The 21,128-nt window shown below is 45.4% G+C and overlaps 1 protein-coding gene across 2 annotated transcripts in view; it reads left to right on the top strand.

Annotated features, from left to right (window-relative positions):
• Positions 1 to 13,600: 13,600 nt before the first annotated feature.
• The window catches only part of ADCY8 (adenylate cyclase 8), a 176,073-nt gene continuing 168,545 nt past the window's right edge, over positions 13,601 to 21,128 (top strand). For both annotated transcript variants that reach the window (XM_074943847.1, XM_074943848.1), the window contains exon 1: positions 13,601 to 14,515. In XM_074943847.1, coding sequence (XP_074799948.1) covers positions 13,616 to 14,515 — 900 coding nt within the window. In that variant the 5' untranslated portion in view covers positions 13,601 to 13,615. The remainder of the gene's footprint in view (positions 14,516 to 21,128) is intronic.

Raw genomic sequence — 21,128 nt, forward strand, 5'->3', positions numbered from 1 at the left:
GCCCCTATTCCGGCTCCTCACGAATATTTTGTTAAGATTTTGGTTGCACTTTTCCCCTCACCTCCTTATCTATGCACTCCCTGTCCGTGGCCCCGCTAAGTCGCGGGACCTCCTGGTCAACCTCCTCCTGGCCCTGGCTAAAGTGGCCATTTATAAAACCAGGGTGAGGAGGTTGGCCGATGGAGTCTCCTGCCACTGTGGGGCCTATTTCTGATCCTCCATCTGTTCACGCCTCCGGGCAGAGTTCCTGTGGGCGGCGTCCACTGACTCCCTTGACGCCTTTGAGGAGCAGTGGGCGCTGTCCGGGGTCCTCTGCTCGGTGTCCCCGTCCGGTTCCCTTCATTTGACCCTTTGACCGCACTCCTGTCCCTGTTGTTCATTAGTTGTCCCCCGCAATTATTTGGTTTTCCAGGTCCTGTGGACCCCCCCTTAGGCTGGAGGGGGGTTCCTTTAGCAGTGCCCGCCCACTTCCTGGATCCTAATAAGACAAGTGATTTCAGCTCTCATTTAAGCACTTAAAATAACAAAGACTCCTAATAAAGCCTATTTACCTCTATATTTGAACAGTGGGGAGGAACAGGTTAAACCAGACTACCTCTCTTACTTTCAAAGGGGTCTGGCATTCGAGCCACTGACAAAGTCCTTTCAGCTGAGGGTGACTCCCTCATTTGGGACAGGTTAAGCACAGTTCTACTCCCCGTTATGCAGGCAATAAAGACAACAACATTTATAACAGCATTTCACTACCCCTGCATTCAGGACTAAAGTGATTTGTAACCCAACACCAGCCAAAGTTGATCACTTTGAGCAACGCTACTCTATCTTCTGGATATGTTGGCAGAGTGGGTGTGGTCACGTAAATACAGTTTTCCTCTGAAGTCTCTCCCCCTCCCAACTCATTCAGACCCTACTTACATAGAGTTAAAAGTTAATAAGGCATGTTGTGTGGGTTCAGTTAGGATAAGCATCAAAAGGTTCTGATGCTGCTAATCCAAACTAACTGCATCACAGTAGTGTGAAATATTTGGCTGGAAGTCTCCTATTTAAGTCAGCTTCAAAACTCACACTGCTTTCTGAAGTGCAGTTTTGGGCCACAAGTTTGTAAAGTGCTTTGGGATGAAAGACGTTCTCTTAACCCCATTTTGATCTCAACCTGATTTTACACTTGTGTAACTCCATTGGCTTCTCCATGTAAATGAGAGCAGAATAAACCTCTATCATATTAATTATTATTAAAAATATAATTTACAATGCATGTGATTTGATGTTCAGCTATGTAACTTGCCTCTAGCCTTCCACAAGAGTTATAAACATTAGGCATGCAAGTTTTCTGAAAGGGAAATTTGGATTTTCTGTTGGATCCTGCAGATTATCTTGCCTGTTTAGGATATTTGGCAATTATACCATATTTTTCTTGGCTCCTAACAAACCTAACCTTTTGAACTTCATATGTTTGCAACATTTATAGCCAATAATAGTATTTGAAGCCATGGATGCAAAGATCAGAGTAATTAAATCTTATTCGTCAGTGCACAATGATTGCTTCAAGGTCAGGAAGGAATTCCACCATCGAGGAATAGCATGGCTTAATAGCCCACTTTTTCACCTTCCTCTGAAGCACCAGATATCAGCCATTGCCAGCAACAGGAGACCAGACTTGATAGACCAATGATCTGATCTGATCTGGCAAATCTATATTCCTAGGCAATAATATTTTTCATGTTTTGGGGGAATGTTGCACAAGTCAATGATCCTGCTAAAAATGAAGTCTGCAACACTGTTTTTAGGTCAAGGAAGTCAGTGGAGTTATATCAGTTCAAAACCAGTCTAACAGAATTGAGAATCAGACCCAGTGACTTCAAAGGGGAAGGGTCAGGCCCATGTACATTAATAATAACATTTTAGAAAATGACTAACGATTGCCAAGATTCAGTGCTTCCTTCCAAGTGTTCCATCTAAGAATACTGTTACCCTCTGTGCACCCGAGTGACTAGTCAAAGTTTGGGGCCCTGCAGGTTGTACCATTTGGGAGCAGAACTTGATGATAGAGTCTGTATTGGGAATGTTCAAAGTCCTGTTTCTCTGAACACAGGAGAAATCTCAAATCAGAAGACAGCTTCCTTGCTCACAGCACCAAACTCTTTCAGCCAAGGGTCTGACTCCAAACCCTCTCTCGTCTTCTCCCAGGGCAAAATACCATGTCTCCAGGCTGTGGGTGCTTGGCTTTCTGCTTCTCTCTGTGTCTCTGTCTCTCTACTTGTGCTGTGTCTGTCCCACACATGCAGACACAGACACACACATCAACCAAAACAGCTCCACCAAACAAAACTCTAGTTCCTGCATTGGAACACCTTTGAGCCACAGCATTCAGCTTTTTCATGTGTCCATGGGTTGATTACAATGGCTTCTTTACATTCATCCTGGATGTCAGGCAATGGCCAAGCTTGAGCCACAACAACATGGTTTAACCCATCCCCTAACAATATCTACGCTATGCACTTTTACTGGAGATGAGAAGATTAACAGGTGTCATTTATAATACAGAGAGCTATAAGGCCTTCTCAGTGCTAAGACTGCAGCCACCAGGGTACTTTGTGTGACATCGTGTGAACATCATTTAATGGGTTAATGTGCATATCTGATAATTTTCATACAACCATGAACTTTAGCTTAAAAAAATTGGGTGGATTTATTGCTGGTGAAAGGCATTGGCTTGACAGCCCAGGTGAATGAAGTCATTTACTGATCTATAGGGCAGCAGCAGGACAAACTTCCTACACACACCCCACCTTACCAGCCTGCCTCACCGCTGACCTGAAGGAGAAGGGACATCCTCTTTGGTTATCAGAAGCAGCTCAGTCTCCATAAACCATGCACATTTTAGCCTCTTTGCTGAGTGTGACAGGTAGTACAAAGCAGGCTGGTGAGTTTGTGACATGGGAGCTGGAACTGAGATCCACCAAACACATCTGAGATAGGGGCCATCAAACATCCATTAGAAGGAAACAACATTTAATCCCTAATAAGTTAGACTGGACTCTTACTGGTAACCCACTTGAGAAAGGGACTATAGCAATGCTCAGAGGCATCTAGGTATCCAATAAGTGCTAAGTAAGAAGGGGTCTTATGTTTGTTTATATTACATACAGGAAAGTGATGTTAGAAAATGTTAAAGCTGCAAAGTGAAGCACTGAAAAGTTGGAAAACACCTGAATTAATGTGCAGCCTCAATTCTGTCCTCTTATGCAGAGGGAACATGATACAGTCCTTAACTCTATGCTCACATACTACTTTTTCCCACATGGATTATCAGCAAGGTTTAATCCAGGACCAACAGATACAGAGAACAGATCTCTTCTACTTGAACGAAGAGAGTAACTTGCAGGAGAAACAGACTGCCCTACTCTGTGTGGGTAGAGTGTCATCCCTTACGGGGTGACATGACACACATTTTGCTAATGAGTTAAAAAAAACTAGTAGTCACTGAAAGCCCATGCTGTCACTCAGGTGTAATTTGTATCTTAAAACTGGATGGCAACAGACTGTGAATCCCAATGATGACTGAACCAGGTGATATTCTAAACCAAAAGAACTCCCAACCATGCTTACAGCTGTTTCCATCACTTCCCGCCGACTCAGTAGACATTCTAAGCTTCTGAGCAACACATGGACAGAGTGACAATTCTGGAAGATTTATGTTGGTCCGTGCAGGTGGCCAATGAGGGGCGTGTGCTACTGTGAGGAGCTGTTTGTGCTTGGGGTTATTGTATCTTCTGGCTCTGGTTGTATCGTTGTATGGGTGGTTTTGAAGAACTGCGGCATTTGGGCCAAGTAATCAGCTGTGCAGTTTCCCTCATAGGAACAATTAAATTATTGCATCCACATTGGCGGTAGAGTAAGGGTGGTGATTGCTTGTTATGTCTGATATCCCAATGGTCTAGGACTCTTGGTCTGCCATAGATACATGCCTTGCTGTTGCACAGGTGTAATTTATAAAACCAAAATGGCTCAGAACTTAAAAATGGGGTGGTCACAGACCACATTGCCAGTGATGAATGAACCTGGTGATATATTGAACAAAAAGCACTCTCAACCCTGCTTGTAGCTGTTTCCATTTGTTCACATTGACTCAACAGACATTCTAGGCTTCAGACTGGCACACAGAGTAACTATCCTGGAACCTTATTATGCAGATAATAATCGTAGTCAGCAATAGAGGCTGTGAACTGCATAGAAATATTAACAGCAGTCATTAAAACAAGTGAGACTTGAACCCATGGTCTTATGACTCCTAGGCCAAAGGGAATTTGGAAACAGCCTGTCATATATGTGTGTGTGTGTGTGTGTGTGTGTAAGAGAGAGAGAGATAGATTTTTACCTGTGATGCAGTGTAGGATTCATACGGGGTTCATGCACTTGGCAACATTCAGGGCACATCCGGAGTGTTGTGTAGGAGCAATGCACACACGGCTCCTCTCAAGGGCATGAACCTTGGAATCTCGCCCAGATGACATGAACCGTGGGAAGCCTCCCAGGACTGGGCTCAAGGCCCGAGAGCAAGGAATGCGGTAGATAGAAATTGGTAAATAAGAATATTAAACAAAGCCAGTGTGTTCCTTTTATCTGTTGGAGTATGTAATGCGCAGGAGGGAGAGAAATAAAAGAGAGGGTGGAAAGCTGACAGGCAGACCAGCCCGTCAGCAGACCAGCCTGCTTGCTTGCTTAAAGCCTTGTTCTGTCTTGTATTTGAACCGCAACAATGCAGGCAGTCATGAAAGGACTGTCAAATGCATGAATGCCATATGAAATACATGACTCATGCAAGATAGATCTGCAGTGCCTACTGTCCTGGATCAAGCCAACCTCTAACTATTAGAGACCAGGATGAGGCCTCTGTGTGGGGCAGATTGTCCCACGTCCACCTACTGTAGGTTCTCGTGCTTCCCTCTGAAACATCTGGTACTGACTGTCAGAGACAGGATACTGGACAAAATGAACCTTGGGTCTGAAACAATGTGGCTATTCCTATGTTCTTAATTGCACTCTAGTAAGACTCATTATATACATCAGCAGGAAGCATCTCTAATCCTATGACAACAAAACCTCTCTGAGATACACCGATGAAAAATGCTGTATAAGAGCTAGATATTTATTATTATTAATCATACGAGAACAGTTAAAGAAGATACTACCTACTGAAAAAGAACAGAAAACCCCCCATGTGGTCCTTTAGATATTTTTAGTTTCTTTTGAATCCCCTAACAGATTTTAGTCTCTTTTTTTAGTATTGATTTCAAACGCAGATTCTCCCAACAGGACATCACTCCTTCCACTCACTCCTTCAGGATCTCAGACCAAATTTAAACGGCAGTCCTTGTGAAGAGGCTGACTGCCTAATGTTGTAGATTACAAAGTCTTCATTTGTGGCGCACTGAGTGATGAAGTTAAAAGATCAACATCTTTTTTTCGTTCTTTTTTTTTGGGACTTCATTTGCAATTAACTTGGAAGTCAGAGGTCTTTTGAGTACAAAGCTTTCTTCTGCAAAGGATTTCTATGAAATATCAAGTCCAGGCCAGAGTTCTCAAAGGGTGAAATTCACTCATCAGTTCAACAGCCACAAAAGGCCATCAACATAGTGAAATCAAGTCTTTCTGTCATGTGAGGGCTGTGCAGGGCTGTGTGTGTGACAGTAGCCCAATTTAGAAGAAGGATTTAAGCTCAGGGTGGGGGCAGGGATGGTGTGTAGCAACTAGAGCTGTGCAGAGGACAGAAATTGCATATTGCAAAGCATTCTGAGATTTCAAAATTTGGCTTTTTTTCCTAATTGGAACAAATCCTGAAAATTTTGAAATTCTGTCCTATGGAAAATTAAATAAATAAATGAATAAATCCTTTCAGATCTGTTAATACATTTTGCTTCGACAATATCGTTTAGTTTCATTTTGATTTTGACTTTTTAAAAAAATGTATATTATAATATAGAATATAATACAACATTTTAAAACACGAGCTGTCATTTTAAAATGTAAAATCAAAATGTTTGGTTCCACAAATGTTCAAAACAGGAAACTGGCATTGTCAGAACTTTTGGGGGGAGGGGTGGGGAGGGATTCTCCTAAATGAAACTTAAATTAATCAACATAATTTCCATAATTCCCATTGGAAAATGGTTCCATCAGAGTTCTTCCAACCAGCTCTAGCGGACACCAGGATCACAATTATACAGCTTCAGGGGCTAGAAATCCATGAATAGAAGGCATGCAAGGATCACAGTTGCTATTCCAGACCAGCTGCTGGAACAGCAGCCAAGGAGAAGCTGGAGAGCAACACCTCCCTGCCCCACCCACAGGTTAAAGGGTGAATTTCCCTTTCATAGTTCCCCAGCCAAAGTCCATATCCTCAGTCTTTGTTCTGGTCTTTGTGTGTGTGTGGAGAGAGTGAGAGAGACAATTTCATCAAGAGATTAAGGAAAGGGCTACTGCATTGGATACATAAAATACAATAGAAAATAAAATGGAAACTTAAAAATTATGTAAAGCAGCTAAAGTAGAGGATGGTTCTGCCCTAAAATTTTTTTACCCAACATATGGTATACATGCTGCATGCAATAATTTGGTTCTATCACTTGCACATTTTAAAACATCCATTGATACACACCTTCTTGTCAACTGTTTGAAATGAGCCACCCTGAATACCACTACAAAAGTGATTTTTTGTCCTGTTGATAACAACACACTTTAACTGAATTGTCTCGACCCCCCCACTTGGTAAGGCAACTCCCATCTTTTCATGTACTGTTATATATATCTTCCTACTGTATTTTCCACTCCATGCATCTGATGAAGTGGGTTATAGCCCATGAAAGCTTACGCCCAAATGAATGTGTTAGTCTCTAAGGTGCCACAAGGACTCCTCCTTGTTTTTATTGATATTTTTATTGCACTAAGAAGAGAGATAGCTCAGTGGGTTGAGCATTGGCCTGCTAAACCCAGGGTTGTGAGTTCAATCCTTGAGGGGGCCATTTAGGGATCTGGGGCTGTCATAAATATAAAGGGAAGGGTAAACACCTTTAAATCCTTCCTGGCCAGAGGAAAAACCCTTTCACCTGTAAAGGGTTAAGAAGCTAGGATAACCTCACTGGCACCTGACCAAAATGACCAATGAGGAGACAAGATACTTTCAAAGCTGGAGGGTGGGGGAGAAACAAAGGCTCTCTCTGTCTGTGTGTTGCTTTGCGGGGACCAGAGGTCAGAGGAGGTCAGAACTCCTGTAAAGGGTTAATAAGCAATCTAGTTAGATATGCTTTAGATTCTGTTTTGTTTAAATGGCTGATAAAATAAGTTGTGCTGAATGGAATGTATATTCCTGTTTTTGTGTCTTTTTGTAACTAAAGGTTTTGCCTAGAGGGATTCTCTGTGTTTTGAATCTGATTACCCTGTAAGGTATTTACCATCCTGATTTTACAGAGGTGATTCTTTTACTTTTTCTTCAATTAAAATTCTTCTTTTAAGAACCGGATTGCTTTTTCATTGTTCTTAAGATCCAAGAGTTTGGGTCTGTGTTCACCTATGCAAATTGGTGAGGATTTTTATCAAGCCTTCCCCAGGAAAGGGGGTGTAGGGTTTGGGAGGATTTGGGGCAGGGGGGAAGACATTTCCAAGCGGGCTCTTTCCCTGTTATATATTTGTTAGACACTTGGTGGTGGCAGCAATAAAGACCAAGGGCAAAAGGTAAAATAGTTTATACCTTGGGGAAGTTTTAACCTAAGCTGGCAAAAATAAGCTTAGGGGGTTTTTCATGGAGGTCTCCACATCTGTACCCTAGAGTTCAGAGTGGGGAAGGAACCTTGACAGGGGCAAAAATTGGGGATTGGTCCTGCTTCAAGCAGGGGTTGGACTAGATGATCTCCTGAGGTCCCTTCCAACCCTGATATTCTATGAATCCATTAACTCCAGTGGATGCTGATTGTTTCCATCATCTGTTAAACTATGTGTCCTTTATCTCTGATCTCACAATCCACACACTCTTTCTTTTCTTTCACCACAGTTCTCATCAATCAGTTGGAGTGGTTTTACCAACTGGTTTACAGTTTTTAATGTATTTCCCCATGTTTTCATACAGAAAATATACTGTAAAGCTGACAGACCCCGGTCATCAGTGGGCGGGATTGAACCGGGGACCTGTGGAGCTTAGTGCATGAGCCAAAAGCCAACTGGCTGTAGAGCAAATCAATCAATATATCTATATCTATATATATATATCTTGATGGGACAGAACACCACACCCAGGAGGTGTGTGGGTTACAATACCACACTATGCAACTGAGAAAAAGGATCCACAGATTGTAATAAGGGAATATCAAGCAACATCAGAAGTTCCAGTTTATTTCCTTTATTGTATTGGAGGAAAAGAAAGAAGAGTGTTGTTGACAAGGTGGGTAAGGAGGACACAAAAAGCTAGTCTGCTCTGATTCTATTCCAGTTACTGTAACTGCTTTCAAACTCTTATTTATGTGAATTGGAGGATTTTATGTTATTTATTCATTTTCTCTTTTTTAATATTGATTTCAAATCTCTATTAAGGTTTAAGTAAGGCAATTTACAGCAGCACATATTTGACACTATCTAAAGGTCACCCTTCCTGAAGAATCCCCAAGTGCTTTTACAAACCATGTAGCCTGTCTTGCAATCCTTATATAAGCAGTTCCATAGAAGTCAGTGAGATTACTCACATGAGTAAGGACGTTTTGCAGGAGTAAATGTTGTAACATCAGGCCCTATATAAATGTAGCTACTTCTGGGGTGTGGTAGAAACCCATTAGAACATAGCATGCATCACAACAGCAGAGAATGGGAATTTTGGCCAACTTCATTGGGTCAAACCTCTAGTATGACCAAAATCATGGGATCTATAATGCTGATAAGGGTATGCGTTTTATTGCTTTCTTTAAACAAACAGGCCACAAGAACAAAAAAAGCAGGGTCACTAATAAAGGGCCAGATCCAAAACCCAATGAAGTCAATGGAAAGACTCCAAATGAATAAATTCAGCTTTGGGTCAGGCTCAGAACAATTATGCTCCACAGATGTGCTTGCAATTCTTATCAGCTTCAATAAAAAGTGCAGGTGCTCAACACTTGTGAAGTAGAGGCCCAAAAATATTTTCAGGTACAATACACTATGAATAATGCCATTAACTATGCTATCTCATACAACTAGAATTGGAAAATACACTGAGACAATCTAAATGAGAGAGGTTTCACCCCTGACAAATGGATGATCAAGGTTTTGTTCTAAAATATGCTCTCCTTATTCATGTAAATAATGCTGCTGACTTTAGTGCATGAGTTGGCTCTTTACCACTGGCCGCAGCTGGAATACCAATTGTTATGCTTATCGCTGAAAACAGATGTGAGGCCTTTGTAGCAGCCTTAGCACAACTAACAGACTGGGAGGGGAGGGGGAAGTAAGTGACTATGGGGAGTAAACATGACCCTGTGCCGTCCAGACTTGAGCTTTTTGCCCAAGCATGTGGTTTTGCAAGATGGAAAGTCTGGCAATAGTTAAGTGTTGCTATGTGAAATACAGCTGGTTAACTGATGGAAAACTACAGGCTGGAAAACTCCACACTTAACTTAGCTTCTGCTCAGCAGTTATTTTTATGAACAAGCTATGTAATACGAACAAATTGGATAGAAAAAGAGAAAGAAATCTGAGCACGGTGGACACTTTAACATTTGGACACCTCTCAAGTTCCCCTGCAGAGAGAAGGCTGGCCACTAGACGTGTACAATCATCCACTTGAGACCGCCTCAAGACCATAGATGACTCTTGCCTCTCCGCAACAGGGTAATATAGCACCCCAAATTACCAGATTCATATTTCTCCAGGGTCTTGAGCATAGGTGACAAGTGGGGGAGCATGCAGGATCAAGTGTCCTCCTCCCAGATTTCTGTTTGGCCTGCTGGGGGAAAAGGGAGAGGGGCTCTGTCCTTCTCCTGCTGTGCCTGCTCCCTGGCTTGCTCAGCCTCTGTCCCTGGTAGCTGGGCCTGAGCCAGGAGCGGAAGGGGCAGGACCAACCACTTCTCACACTGGCCACTCATGGGCTCTGCTCTGTGCAGGGTGGCAGCTGCCACAGAGAACCTGGCTGGGACGGTGGTGGTGGGCCGCTCCCCACCTGTGCCCGGCTGCTGCAGACAAGGACTGAGTGAGCTAGAGTCTCCTCTCCCTCAGCAGGTTTTGGCCCCTATCCCCAGCAGCTGGGCCCAGGTCGGGGGTGGCCCACCCCTGCTGCTGCCTCCCCAGCCAGGGTCTCTCAGGCAGCTGCTGTGCTGCACAGAGTCAGTGACCCAGAGTGGCCAGCTTCAGCTGTGTGAGAAGCAGCTCCATCCTGCTCCCCACCCAGGCCTGGCTGCCAGGGAGAGTGGCTGCATGTCCAGGGGGGAGGCACAGTGAAAGAAGGGCAGAGCCTCCCCGCAGTAACATGGGGCGGGGAGAGCATGGCGGTCCCAGGCTGGGCACAGGGCCGGGGGGGTCACTAGGCAGAGGACAATGTGGGGAGGTCACATGTCCTCCCTTTTAGATTATGCTGGAGAGTAAATACAGTCGAAACTTCAGTGAAAGCACTTTTGTTTGCCTGTTTGTATCAACCGTCTATCAGCCAGACAACCGTGTCCCCGTTTATTTATTTCCTGTCACTGCCTCTCTAAGAGTAAAGTTACCAGGAGCTTTGGGTTCAGCAAAAGCCCAGGTAGCAACAGAATCTGACCCAATGCAACCAACATTATAATATATTAATATATTAAGATTACAGTTAGACAATTAATACATTAATATAATAACATTAGAGCATTTACAGATTCTTATGTTACCTTCATATTATGCCGTTTTTTAACTGGCAAATTGACTGTTTGGTTAAATCATATTATAATGTTTGTCCCTGTTTCCTTTGTTAAAATGTGATTTTTATAGTGAGTTGAGTAAACTAGACATGAGATCCCTTTTCTACTATGATTTGGGGTATCATTATTATTAATCATAATAATTATGAGCCCACAGTTATGATACCACTTCTTATATTGAGTAGCACTTTCATCCTCAGGGAGTCTCAATGTTTTAATGGGATGATTCTTGAAGTGAAGTACTGCTCAATATGAGTACAGATATTATTTCTATTATTATTTATTATTATGTATTAATCCTTGATGTCCCATTTGTTACACTCTCCCACTCCAGATCAGTGTCTTTTTCTACCCTGCCCCCTAAGAGTGTAATGATCTCCCATTCCAGTTCACCAAGCCCACTCCTCATCCAAGCTCTTTGTGAGGATTTTCTTTGCTCTAAGTCTGTATAGTGCCTAGCAGAATGGGGCTCAGACTTGGCTGGGACCCAGCCTTGTGGATTCAGTGTTTACTTGTCCACACTGCTTTGTTAACCTGGGTTTACGGTTGCTGGACCAGGCTCTTCCAGCCATGCTAACATGTCTATACTGCACTATGCAGACCTTCTGACTTTGTGTTTATGGCTTGACTTGCATCCACACTGCAAAATGGCAGGGCTTGGACCTAAGTCCTTGATGGATCCTAGGACCCAGGTCCACGGGGCTGCTGACCTGAATCAGCAAGATGTGTGTGCATGACCGATAAGGGGTATTTGGGCTCAGCCCTGAGTCTGAGCCGAGTGTGTGGATGCTCTGGATGGCTGTTGTAATACAAATAATAGTCACTGAAATCCTTCCTAAGACCTATTTATTCTATATGATGTCCACCAGAAGTGAGTTTAATAATGAGGAGGGGACGCAGAAGTCACTAAGTCCTACCCACCTCTGGCTCTCCCAGTGCCTGCCGATTTCTGTGTGCCTGTTCTCTACACTGCAGGCTCTTTAGGGCGGGGGCTGGCTCTCTTGATCTTTCCCCCCTCCCCACCCCCCTCCATTGTCAGCACTTAACAAACACTTCAGTTCAGTTCCGTCAGTGCCAAAGAAAGTCAGTGGCCGGCTTTCACGGCGCCTCTGAGCCGAGCCGAGCCGAGCACGGGGGACGATTCTGCTGTCACTGGACAGAAGGGGAGGACAAGAGACTAGAGCCTGACGTCACTGGGCATCAGCTGACCGTGCCAGGGCTCTGCCCGCCTCTTCCAGGAGCAGCGGGAGCAGCCGCGGCAGCCCCGGACACCGCGGCCGGTCTTTACCCCGCTAATCCCGTCTATCCCGGGCGCTAACGCTGCGTGCGCCGCTGCTGCTAATGCCGGCCCGCGAGAACCACTCCGCGCCCTGCTCGCCCGGCCGCCGGCCACGCGCGCCCCGGGGAGCCGCGCTCGCGGCAGGGCTCGGGCTCACATCTGCCTGCAAGGACCGGGTCTGGATTAAGCCCGGCGGCCCCGAGAGCTCATGAGTTCCCGCCTCGTCCACGCGGCCGCCAACACTTTTGAGAGCGAGGAAACTCCCGCCCTGCTCTCTCCCGGATCCCACACCTGCACCGCGGCTGCCCCAGTCACCCCCGAGGGCGGCTGGAAGTGAGGGCGCCCGGTCACGCCTCTTTCCCCGGGCCCGGGGGCAAGTGGCGGAGCCCCTGGACGCTCGGAGGCGCGCCTGGAAGTCCCGGGGAAACAACCCGCGCTCCGAGGTGCTCTGAGAGTTGGTTTTGCTTTGTGCAAAGCCCGGCCGTGGCTCCCCGTCCTAGGCTCCCTCCTGCGGGGGGGGGCCCGTAGCCCAGAGCGGCCATCCCAGCCGGACATGTGCAGCTGCAAGTCACCGCTCGCAGGAGAGAGAGAACAAAGTCCCGCTGGGCTGGAGTTGCGTTTGGCAGCCGCTTTCTCCGCCCCTGCCAGCCCGCGCGGGAAGATGCTGCTGCCCAGCCCGCAGCCAGGGATGCGGCACCGCTCGTTGCCCTGCCCGTCCCGTGCCCCGGGGCTGCCCGGCCCCCACTTCTAGGTTTCATGAGTGACCTCGGCAAAGACCTTGCTGGGTTGTTTGCTTCTCCGCTCTCTCTCGCACGGATGGCTTCTGCGGCCCGGCGCCTGCGGGGTGACAGCAGGTCAATGAGCCGCTCGCTCCCCGAATCCCGGGGCGAGTAACAGCCGCACCCCGGGGGGCTGAGCTGCCCGGTCGGACCGCCGGGGCTGCAGACTCTGGGGGTGCATGTTGCACCGCTCCGTGCTCCCGCAGCTGGTCCCTGGATGGGACCAAGGCTGCTGCGTCCCTGGGACGTTGCCTCGCTGAGCCTGGGGGGCGGGAGGGGGAGAGGGGCGCTTTGCCGGTCCATGGGCCTCTCCTCCTCCTCCTCCTCCTCCTCCTCCTCCTCCTCCTCTCTGCGCCGCGCGGTGCCAAGCCAGACATCACCGCGGCGTGGCTGCACCTGCTAAAAACCAACCGGCGGCAGAGCCAACCAGCCCGCTTCCCTCCCCCGCCCAGCCCCTGTGCAACCAACCAGCCCGCACTCGCGGCATGCGGCAGGGGACCCACCCGGCTCTGCCACGGGCGGCGGGCGCGCCAGGCATGGGGCCACCCGGCCCCGCCACCCTCCGCTGACCGCCCGCCTCTCGATGTGACACTCGCCCGCCCCGACACCCCCTCCTGCTCCTCCCCCCCCCGCCACCCCTCTGCCCCCCGGCCGCCATGGAGCTCTCCGAGGTGCGCTGCCTGAGCGACAGCGCGGAGCTGTACACCATCAACCGGACCCCCCCGGGCAGCGGCCGCGCCAGACCCCAGCGCCTGCTGTGGCAGACCGCGGTGCGCCACATCACCGAGCAGCGCTTCATCCAGGAGCAGAGCAGCAGCAGCGGGGGGAGCAGCAGCGGCGGCGGGGGCAAAGCCCTGGGCTCGCAGGACTCCTGCTGCCCCAACCACCACCCCCACCCGCCGCGGCGCCCCTCCGAGCGCCACAACAACGGGGGCACCAAAGTCTTCCCGGAGCGCACGAGCAGCAGCGGGGACCTGGGCTTCCTGCACCTCGACTGCGCCCCCAGCAACTCCGACTTCTTCCTCAGCTGGGGCTACACCTACCGCGGGGTCATCTTCCCCACGCTGCGCAACTCCTTCAAGTCCCGGGACCTGGAGCGCCTCTACCAGCGCTACTTCCTGGGCCAGCGGCGCAAGTCCCAGGTGGTCATGAACATCCTGGACGTGCTGACCAAGCTGACCTTGCTGCTGCTCCACCTGACCCTGGCCTCGGCCCCCATGGACCCCATCAAGGGCATCCTGCTGGGCTTCTTCACCGGCATCGAGGTGGTGATCTGTGCCTTAGTGGTGGTCAGGAAGGACACGACCTCCTACACCTACCTGCAGTACAGCGGGGTGGTGACTTGGGTGGCCATGGCCACGCAGATCCTGGCCGCCGGCCTGGGCTGTGGCCTTCTGGGCGACGGGATCGGCTATGTGCTCTTCACCCTCTTTGCCACCTACAGCATGCTTCCGTTGCCCCTCACCTGGGCCATCCTGGCCGGACTGGTGACTTCCCTCCTGCAGCTCGTCATGCAGCTGGTCATCCCTAGGCTGGCAGTGACTTCTCTCAACCAGGTACCCTCTTCATAAAGTGGCAGCCAGCCTGCACTTCTGCCCCAGGATGTGTGGGGGGGAGGGGGATAATAGCCCTTGATTTCTTTAGTCATTGAAATGTGTGTCACTGGGAGGAGAAGGACAAAGAGACATTGGTTACAGTAAGAAAGCCCCCTGGGAGAGGGAGCGTGGCCTGGGTGAAGCACCTGAATTGGGGCAAGGGGGATGTAGAGGTGGGTTTGCTGAATTCTGCCCCTCCCCCCCCCACATATCTCACTGCTGCCCCTTGAAACACTTTTTGGGGAGAGTGGAGGGGCTTTGGGGTACCCTGTCACTTCTCTGCTCCTCAGTTCAAGCACCGATCCAGTAGTTAAAGCACAGGAACTGGGAGGCAGTCTTCCCAGCTGTGCTCTGATCTCTGGCAAATCTCTGGCAAATCTCTGGCAAATCACTTCACTTGTTTGTGCCTTTTGGTTTCCTCACTCTCAGAATTATACCCTACCTCCCAGGGGTGTTGGATGTGTGGAGCATTTTGAGATGCTGGCATGGAAAGTGTTGTAGGAAAGTGTGAAATGTTATTGATGACTTTTTTTTCCCAAAAGAACATAAGAATGGCCATATTGGCTCAGACCAATGGTCCATCTAGTCCAGTATCCTGTCCTCTGAGAGTGGGCAGGGTCAGGTGTTTCAGAGGGAATGAGGGCAGTTATTGCGTGATCCATTCCATGTTGTCCAGTCCCAGCTTTTGGCAGTCAGAGGCTAGGGACGCACAGAGACTCTTGGCTAATAGCTGTTGATGGACATATCCTCCATGAACTTATCTAATTCTTTTTTGTATCCTGTTATAGTTTTGGCCTTCACAACATCCCCTGGCAATGAGTTCCACAGGTTGACTGTGTGTTGTGTGAAGAAGGGCTTCCTTTTCTTTGTTTTAAACCTGTTGCCTATTAATTTAATTGGGTGACCCCCGGTTCTTGTGCTATGTGAAGGAGTAAATAACACTTCTTTATTTACTTTCTTGCCACCATTCATGATTTTATAGAGCTCTACCGTAGCCTCCCTTAGCAGCTGCTTTTCCAAGCTGTAAAGTTAATCTCTCCTCATGTGCAAGGTCTGAGAGTCAGAGCTGAAGCCCACTGAAATAATGGAAAGACTCCCATTGAATTCAAAGGGCTTTGGATCTAGTTCTTAGGCAGCCATCTAAACAGTCACCCAAAATTGGTTTGCTGGTAGAGGTGGGTCTTCCTGGGTCAAACAGAAGTGTACAGGGCACTTTGAAGGAATCACTTAGGTCAGGGAGTTTATTGCCCGGTGGAGGTTGTGTGTGCAGGTTTATTGGCTAACATACCCCTTGTGGGACAAGCTCAGGCATGAACGTTCTGAAATGTTAACTGCGTAGGGGCAGGAAGGAAGGACAGAGAGAGTAAATTAAGGACTTAATATTACTTTGCACTCCCATAGCCCCTTTTGTCCTACAATCTCAAAATCACTTTACAAACATTAATGTACAAAAATTTGCAACATCCCTGTGAAACTGGGAAATATGACATTTTGCTAAGCTTTTTTCTCCCACTCACTGAGCAGCAATGGAGAACTCAGTCATTTAGATGCTCCTTTCCCCCCTTCTAGAATGTCATGGTTCTGTGGTCCCCGTATTTCAGATAAGGTTATCATGTAAACGTGACTCACTAAAGTGGAAAGGGGAGGCCAGGGGGGAGTTAATCTGAGCCAGAGGAAAGCACAAAAATAGCATCATTTTTCTTATTTGGAGACAGTATCTAGCCTCATTTGTGTCTTCTGCTGTTGTGGCCACATGACCGTAAGAGACATGCAAGTAGACGGTGTGCACATTCTTACACTAGGAGTTTTGACTAGATTGGTCTCCTGGCAATCAGATGCCTCAAACCAGTCTCATGGCAGCCAGATGATTCTGCTTATGTCATTTAGTACTACAGCTATTCCATTTCATTTATTTATCCTTGACCTTATGGTCACTGCAAGCACTTTTAGGAGCCTTGCCTTATTTCTAATTGCACTCCTTTCCTGTAACAGCTGGTCTGATTGGCTGCCTTTGCTTGTTAATGTCAAGGCTCTTTATGATTTATATACAGGAGGCATAGTGTTACATGGCATTAGCTGTTAGAATATGAAATAGTTGTGCTGTACTATAAAGTCTTTGCTGCTTACGATTAAATATAGTACAAAAAGGAGTACTTATACCAATCAAAATAATTGGCTATGGCAGGTTTTCAAAAATTCCATCCCAATCCACAAAAACCTTAAAGACTAACATTTATTTGGGCATAAGCTTTCGGGCATAAGCTTATGCCCAAATAACTCTGTTCCAGTCTTTAAGGTGCCACTGGACTCCCTGTTGTTTTTGTGGGTACAGACTAATGCGGCTACCCCCTAATACTTGACATCCCAATCCAGTTTCACTTACCAAAATGTACTTCTGTGATCTTTTTTCATTGTGAGTAATACTGTATAATCTGCTTCATGCATTTCAATGCAGTTAACTAGTCTTTTGGGGGGAAAGGGGGGGTCATTCATAACATAGACATTTCTTGGGAGAGATACCAATTATCCCTTCTATTTGACAGCACAATACCTAGTCAGTTATATGAATGAAATGCTATTGAACCAGGCAAAATGATAAACTACTTGCTACATGATTGTCTTCATGAACTAAAGATATAGAACTGGGTAATAGGCTCCACACACTATTCAGTACATGGGTGTTGTTTTACACCTTACACCTTTAGACCCAGTTATTTAAACTATCAAATTATAAATCGCTTCATCACGTTTTTCTCCACTAGAATATTTGATTTGACCTGATCCTCCACCTCCGTGCCAGTCAAAAGGATATTAACATTTATATGACATTTCACGTTTTTTTCTTTTTTCTTTTCTTTTTCTTTCCCCCCCCCCCACACACACACTAAGCATTCGCCTGATTTAAGGGAATATAGAGATATTTAAGAATATAAATAGCTCTCTCTACCCCCCCAATCAAAAAATGTTTCAGAGAATACATAGTTCAGACGATTTTATTTTTTGATCTTGTATTAAAGTGGAGGAGGAATGGAATAGTAAGTAAAGCCAGAGCTGGCAGGCCTGTGACCTCTATTTACACTGGGCGCTCTCCTCTGGCTTTGGTGCTGAACATCCTTTGCCTTTTTATTTTTGGATGTAGAACACTTTCATTTGGCTCCCTCTTGTGGTTTCTTGTTACTTCCAATAGCAGCTTCTCTCATCTCCCAGCTTAATTTGATATTCACTCTGCCAGTCCAAATGGTTGGCATGATCCTGCCAGGTGCTTAGAAACCCCTGCAAGGCACTGAACGCCCTCAGCTCCTGTGAAGTAAATGGGAGTGGGATGTGCTCAGTACCCCCACAGAATTGGACCTATTGTCTACATGATAAGGTGTCTCTAAGGTGCCACAAGTACTCCTTTTCTTTTTATGATAAGGTGTAGTTTAGGATAAGTTTTCTGGTACTGCACTAAGACGCAATCAGTTATTGCACTAAGACAATGAATTGTAATTCAAATCACATTATCTACCTTGTACACTTTATGGATTTCTTGCATGGTAAAGTGAAGGAACAGGAAACCATTAAACAATATGTATTGCATAGGGGCAGCACATTATAAAGTCATAGTGATGTGATGGCTGCCCTATCATATAGTTTAGAATAACTCTTATTGTTATTCTTATCATGTCCACAATGTACGAGGCTCTGTACACTCACATGGGAAGATACAGCCCAAAGGGTCGCTTTGCGCTGTTATAGCCATTTTCCCTCTGAGGCTTTCAAAGCATTTTAAAATTATTAATGATTTAAGCCCCATAACACTGTCAATATTATTTTACAGATAGGTGCAGATAGTTTAAATGACTTGCCCAAGGTTATACATTAAGTCTGCAGGAGAATTCAGCTATCCTGATCTTCCAGATAAAACTGTCTCTTTTATCATATGGTTTATTTTACCTGGTTGTAAACATCAAATTCACTGACCCGTGACTATCTAATAATATTACATGCAGTGTTGTCACAGCTGTGTTGGTCCCAGGATATTAGTGAGACAAGGAGGGTGAGATAATAAAAGATAAAGTAAAAATAAAATATATTACCTCACCCATGTTGTTTCTCTAATAATGTTCCGGAAGCTGTAATAATTTAGCCATCTGGATAGACAGGAAGGTGTGTGGGTACCTACATTAGACCAGCTACATGAATTAAAATATGCCAGGAAAGATGGAAAAGACAGAGGGTGAAATTCTGAGTTTTTCTGGAAATTGGAGGTTTTCCATTGACTTCAATGGGGATTTCATGCAGGGAAAATATTGCGCACAGTACTGAATACAAGAGCATGGTCTATAGCGTAGCTAATTCATTAGCTTATCCAGTAGTATCTATGTGGACAATGGGTCTGAGTCTTTTCTTACTCACACTGGTGTAAATCAGGAGTAATTCAATCAAAATAATGAGGTTATAGTGGTGTAAGAGGGGAGTCAAGTACCAGGTGTCCTGTTTTCTCTTTATCCTAATTAATTACATTTTTTATTGAGAAGCACATACTCAGATGCAGCTGAAAGTCTTCAGTCTTCAGACACACAGAGCTTGCCTTTTGGGGTAGCTGTGATTTTTGTTATTTAAGGCACATATTTTAATGCATATAAATATTGCCCACAGTTCACCGTTTTCTCCAATAGTCATTTGCAAGAGGTTACGTGAATTTCCCTGCACCGCTTTTCCAAAATATTATTTAACCTCTGATTTACTTATAGCACTTTAAGGGAGAAAATGGGGGAGGGGAGGAAGAGAGAGAGAAGTGAAATGAGAAATGAGATAAAGAAAACAAAATTAGATCTACTCAGGCCCAGTTCTGCAAGGTGCCCAGCACCTATTAGAAGATTCTGAGAATTCTCATCTCCCACTGACTTCTAGTTGGGAGTGTTGAGAATTGTACAGGCAATGTTCAATACTTGCCAGGGTTAAAGCCCACAAAGAGGGTCTGATCCCATAGTCCTGGTGAAGGCAAAGCTTCTGTTGACTTCCCTGGGAATTTTCCCTGAGTAAGGGTTGCAAGATCAGGCTCAAAGTCTTTACCCCGCTAAAAACATAACTCTCATTTTTATTCGGTCAGCTACTGTGATGTGGTGATGTTTGCTGCAGACATTCCTATAAACGAATTCCCAGAGAGTGTCTGTTTGTATTGTATTTATGATTGTGTTTTCCTCTATTGAATTATAAAATATAAAGAGTAAATTATCTGCGTCAGGAATATAGAGAAGAATAAACAATTCACTGCATTTTATATTAATATACAATACAGGCAGATGATGCCATAGATACGAATTCTGATAGGCTGCAAAATAGTCATGTAAATCATGTACATAAACTGGATTTTTATGCTCCACTCCTGCAACCATTGTTCATGTAAGTCAATGAGCCTACCCATGTGAGAAATAGCTACTCACACTGATGGCTTGGAGGATCAAGTCTAAATTACGTACATTAAACCGGGCTTTTAAAAAGAGTTAAGGAACACTACCAAGATTAGTTAGACCTGTAATTTGATCCTTCTATTAATAAATATCTTTGCAGAGGCTATGCAGTTCTTTAGATTTATATAGGTAGGTTTTTTTCCAGACATGTTTCAAAGTTATTATAAAAAAAAGATGACAAATGGCAACCTTACAATAACAAACTAGTGTACATACGTAATGAGACTAAAAGATTTTGTGAACACATTTCACCTTCATTATTTCCAATAATTTATTGTTGATATCAGTGTGGGAATTTTGCCAAATACCTTGGCAGTATCCTTTAAAATATTTTAGTCTAAAATTGTTTTAAAGACCAAGTTGAATTTGAAAGTCAAAAAATGATTAAACTGTTTCACTCTTTAGCCCTAAAGCCTCCTTCATAGTACAATTTTCTGTCAAGTTTTACTGCCATTTTTTACCTGGGGTGATTTATAAACTGATTGTATTTTTTTATAATGGATTATGACCTTGTTTTTATATCCCAACGGGTATCAGTGGGTCAAAGCATAATTAGATTAGAACTGGATATACTTTTCTCTGGAGCAGCTGCAATAATGTGCTCCATAGGACAAATGCATTGGTCATATTTACAATTTGATGATTAATTGCATTTTGAGAGTTCATCAGAAATGGAGTAATCCAAGCAGGAACATGGAAGCCTGTTTTTATTACTAAGCTTTATCACTGAGTTTCAGACAACAGCAGAACTCTAGGGCACTTGCCCTCAGTGGAGGTGAGTACGATCATTTTGATAGATTATTGTCAAAATCGCTCTGATGATGATTTTTTCCCCATGATCAAAACAAGGGGATATGCTGGTTTGGCCAAAATAGCAACTTCCAGCAAAAACCACTTGTCTGCTAGCGTAGTGCACCAAGGTAGTTATTGATCATGAATGGATTGGATTGGCATGGTCCTTTTTCAGATGTGCAAGAAATTAAAGGAGGGTAACATCCCCATACTCACTCCTGTATTCATGCCTGCCCAGCCTGTGAATCTGGCCATGGCTTGGAAGGAGGAATAGCTGCATCTATTCAACTGATACTTCCCCCTGTAAGCAAGTGGGAGGAGAGGAG

This window comes from Natator depressus, chromosome 2 (assembly GCF_965152275.1).
Source record: "Natator depressus isolate rNatDep1 chromosome 2, rNatDep2.hap1, whole genome shotgun sequence".
Classification (NCBI taxonomy): domain Eukaryota; kingdom Metazoa; phylum Chordata; order Testudines; family Cheloniidae; genus Natator; species Natator depressus.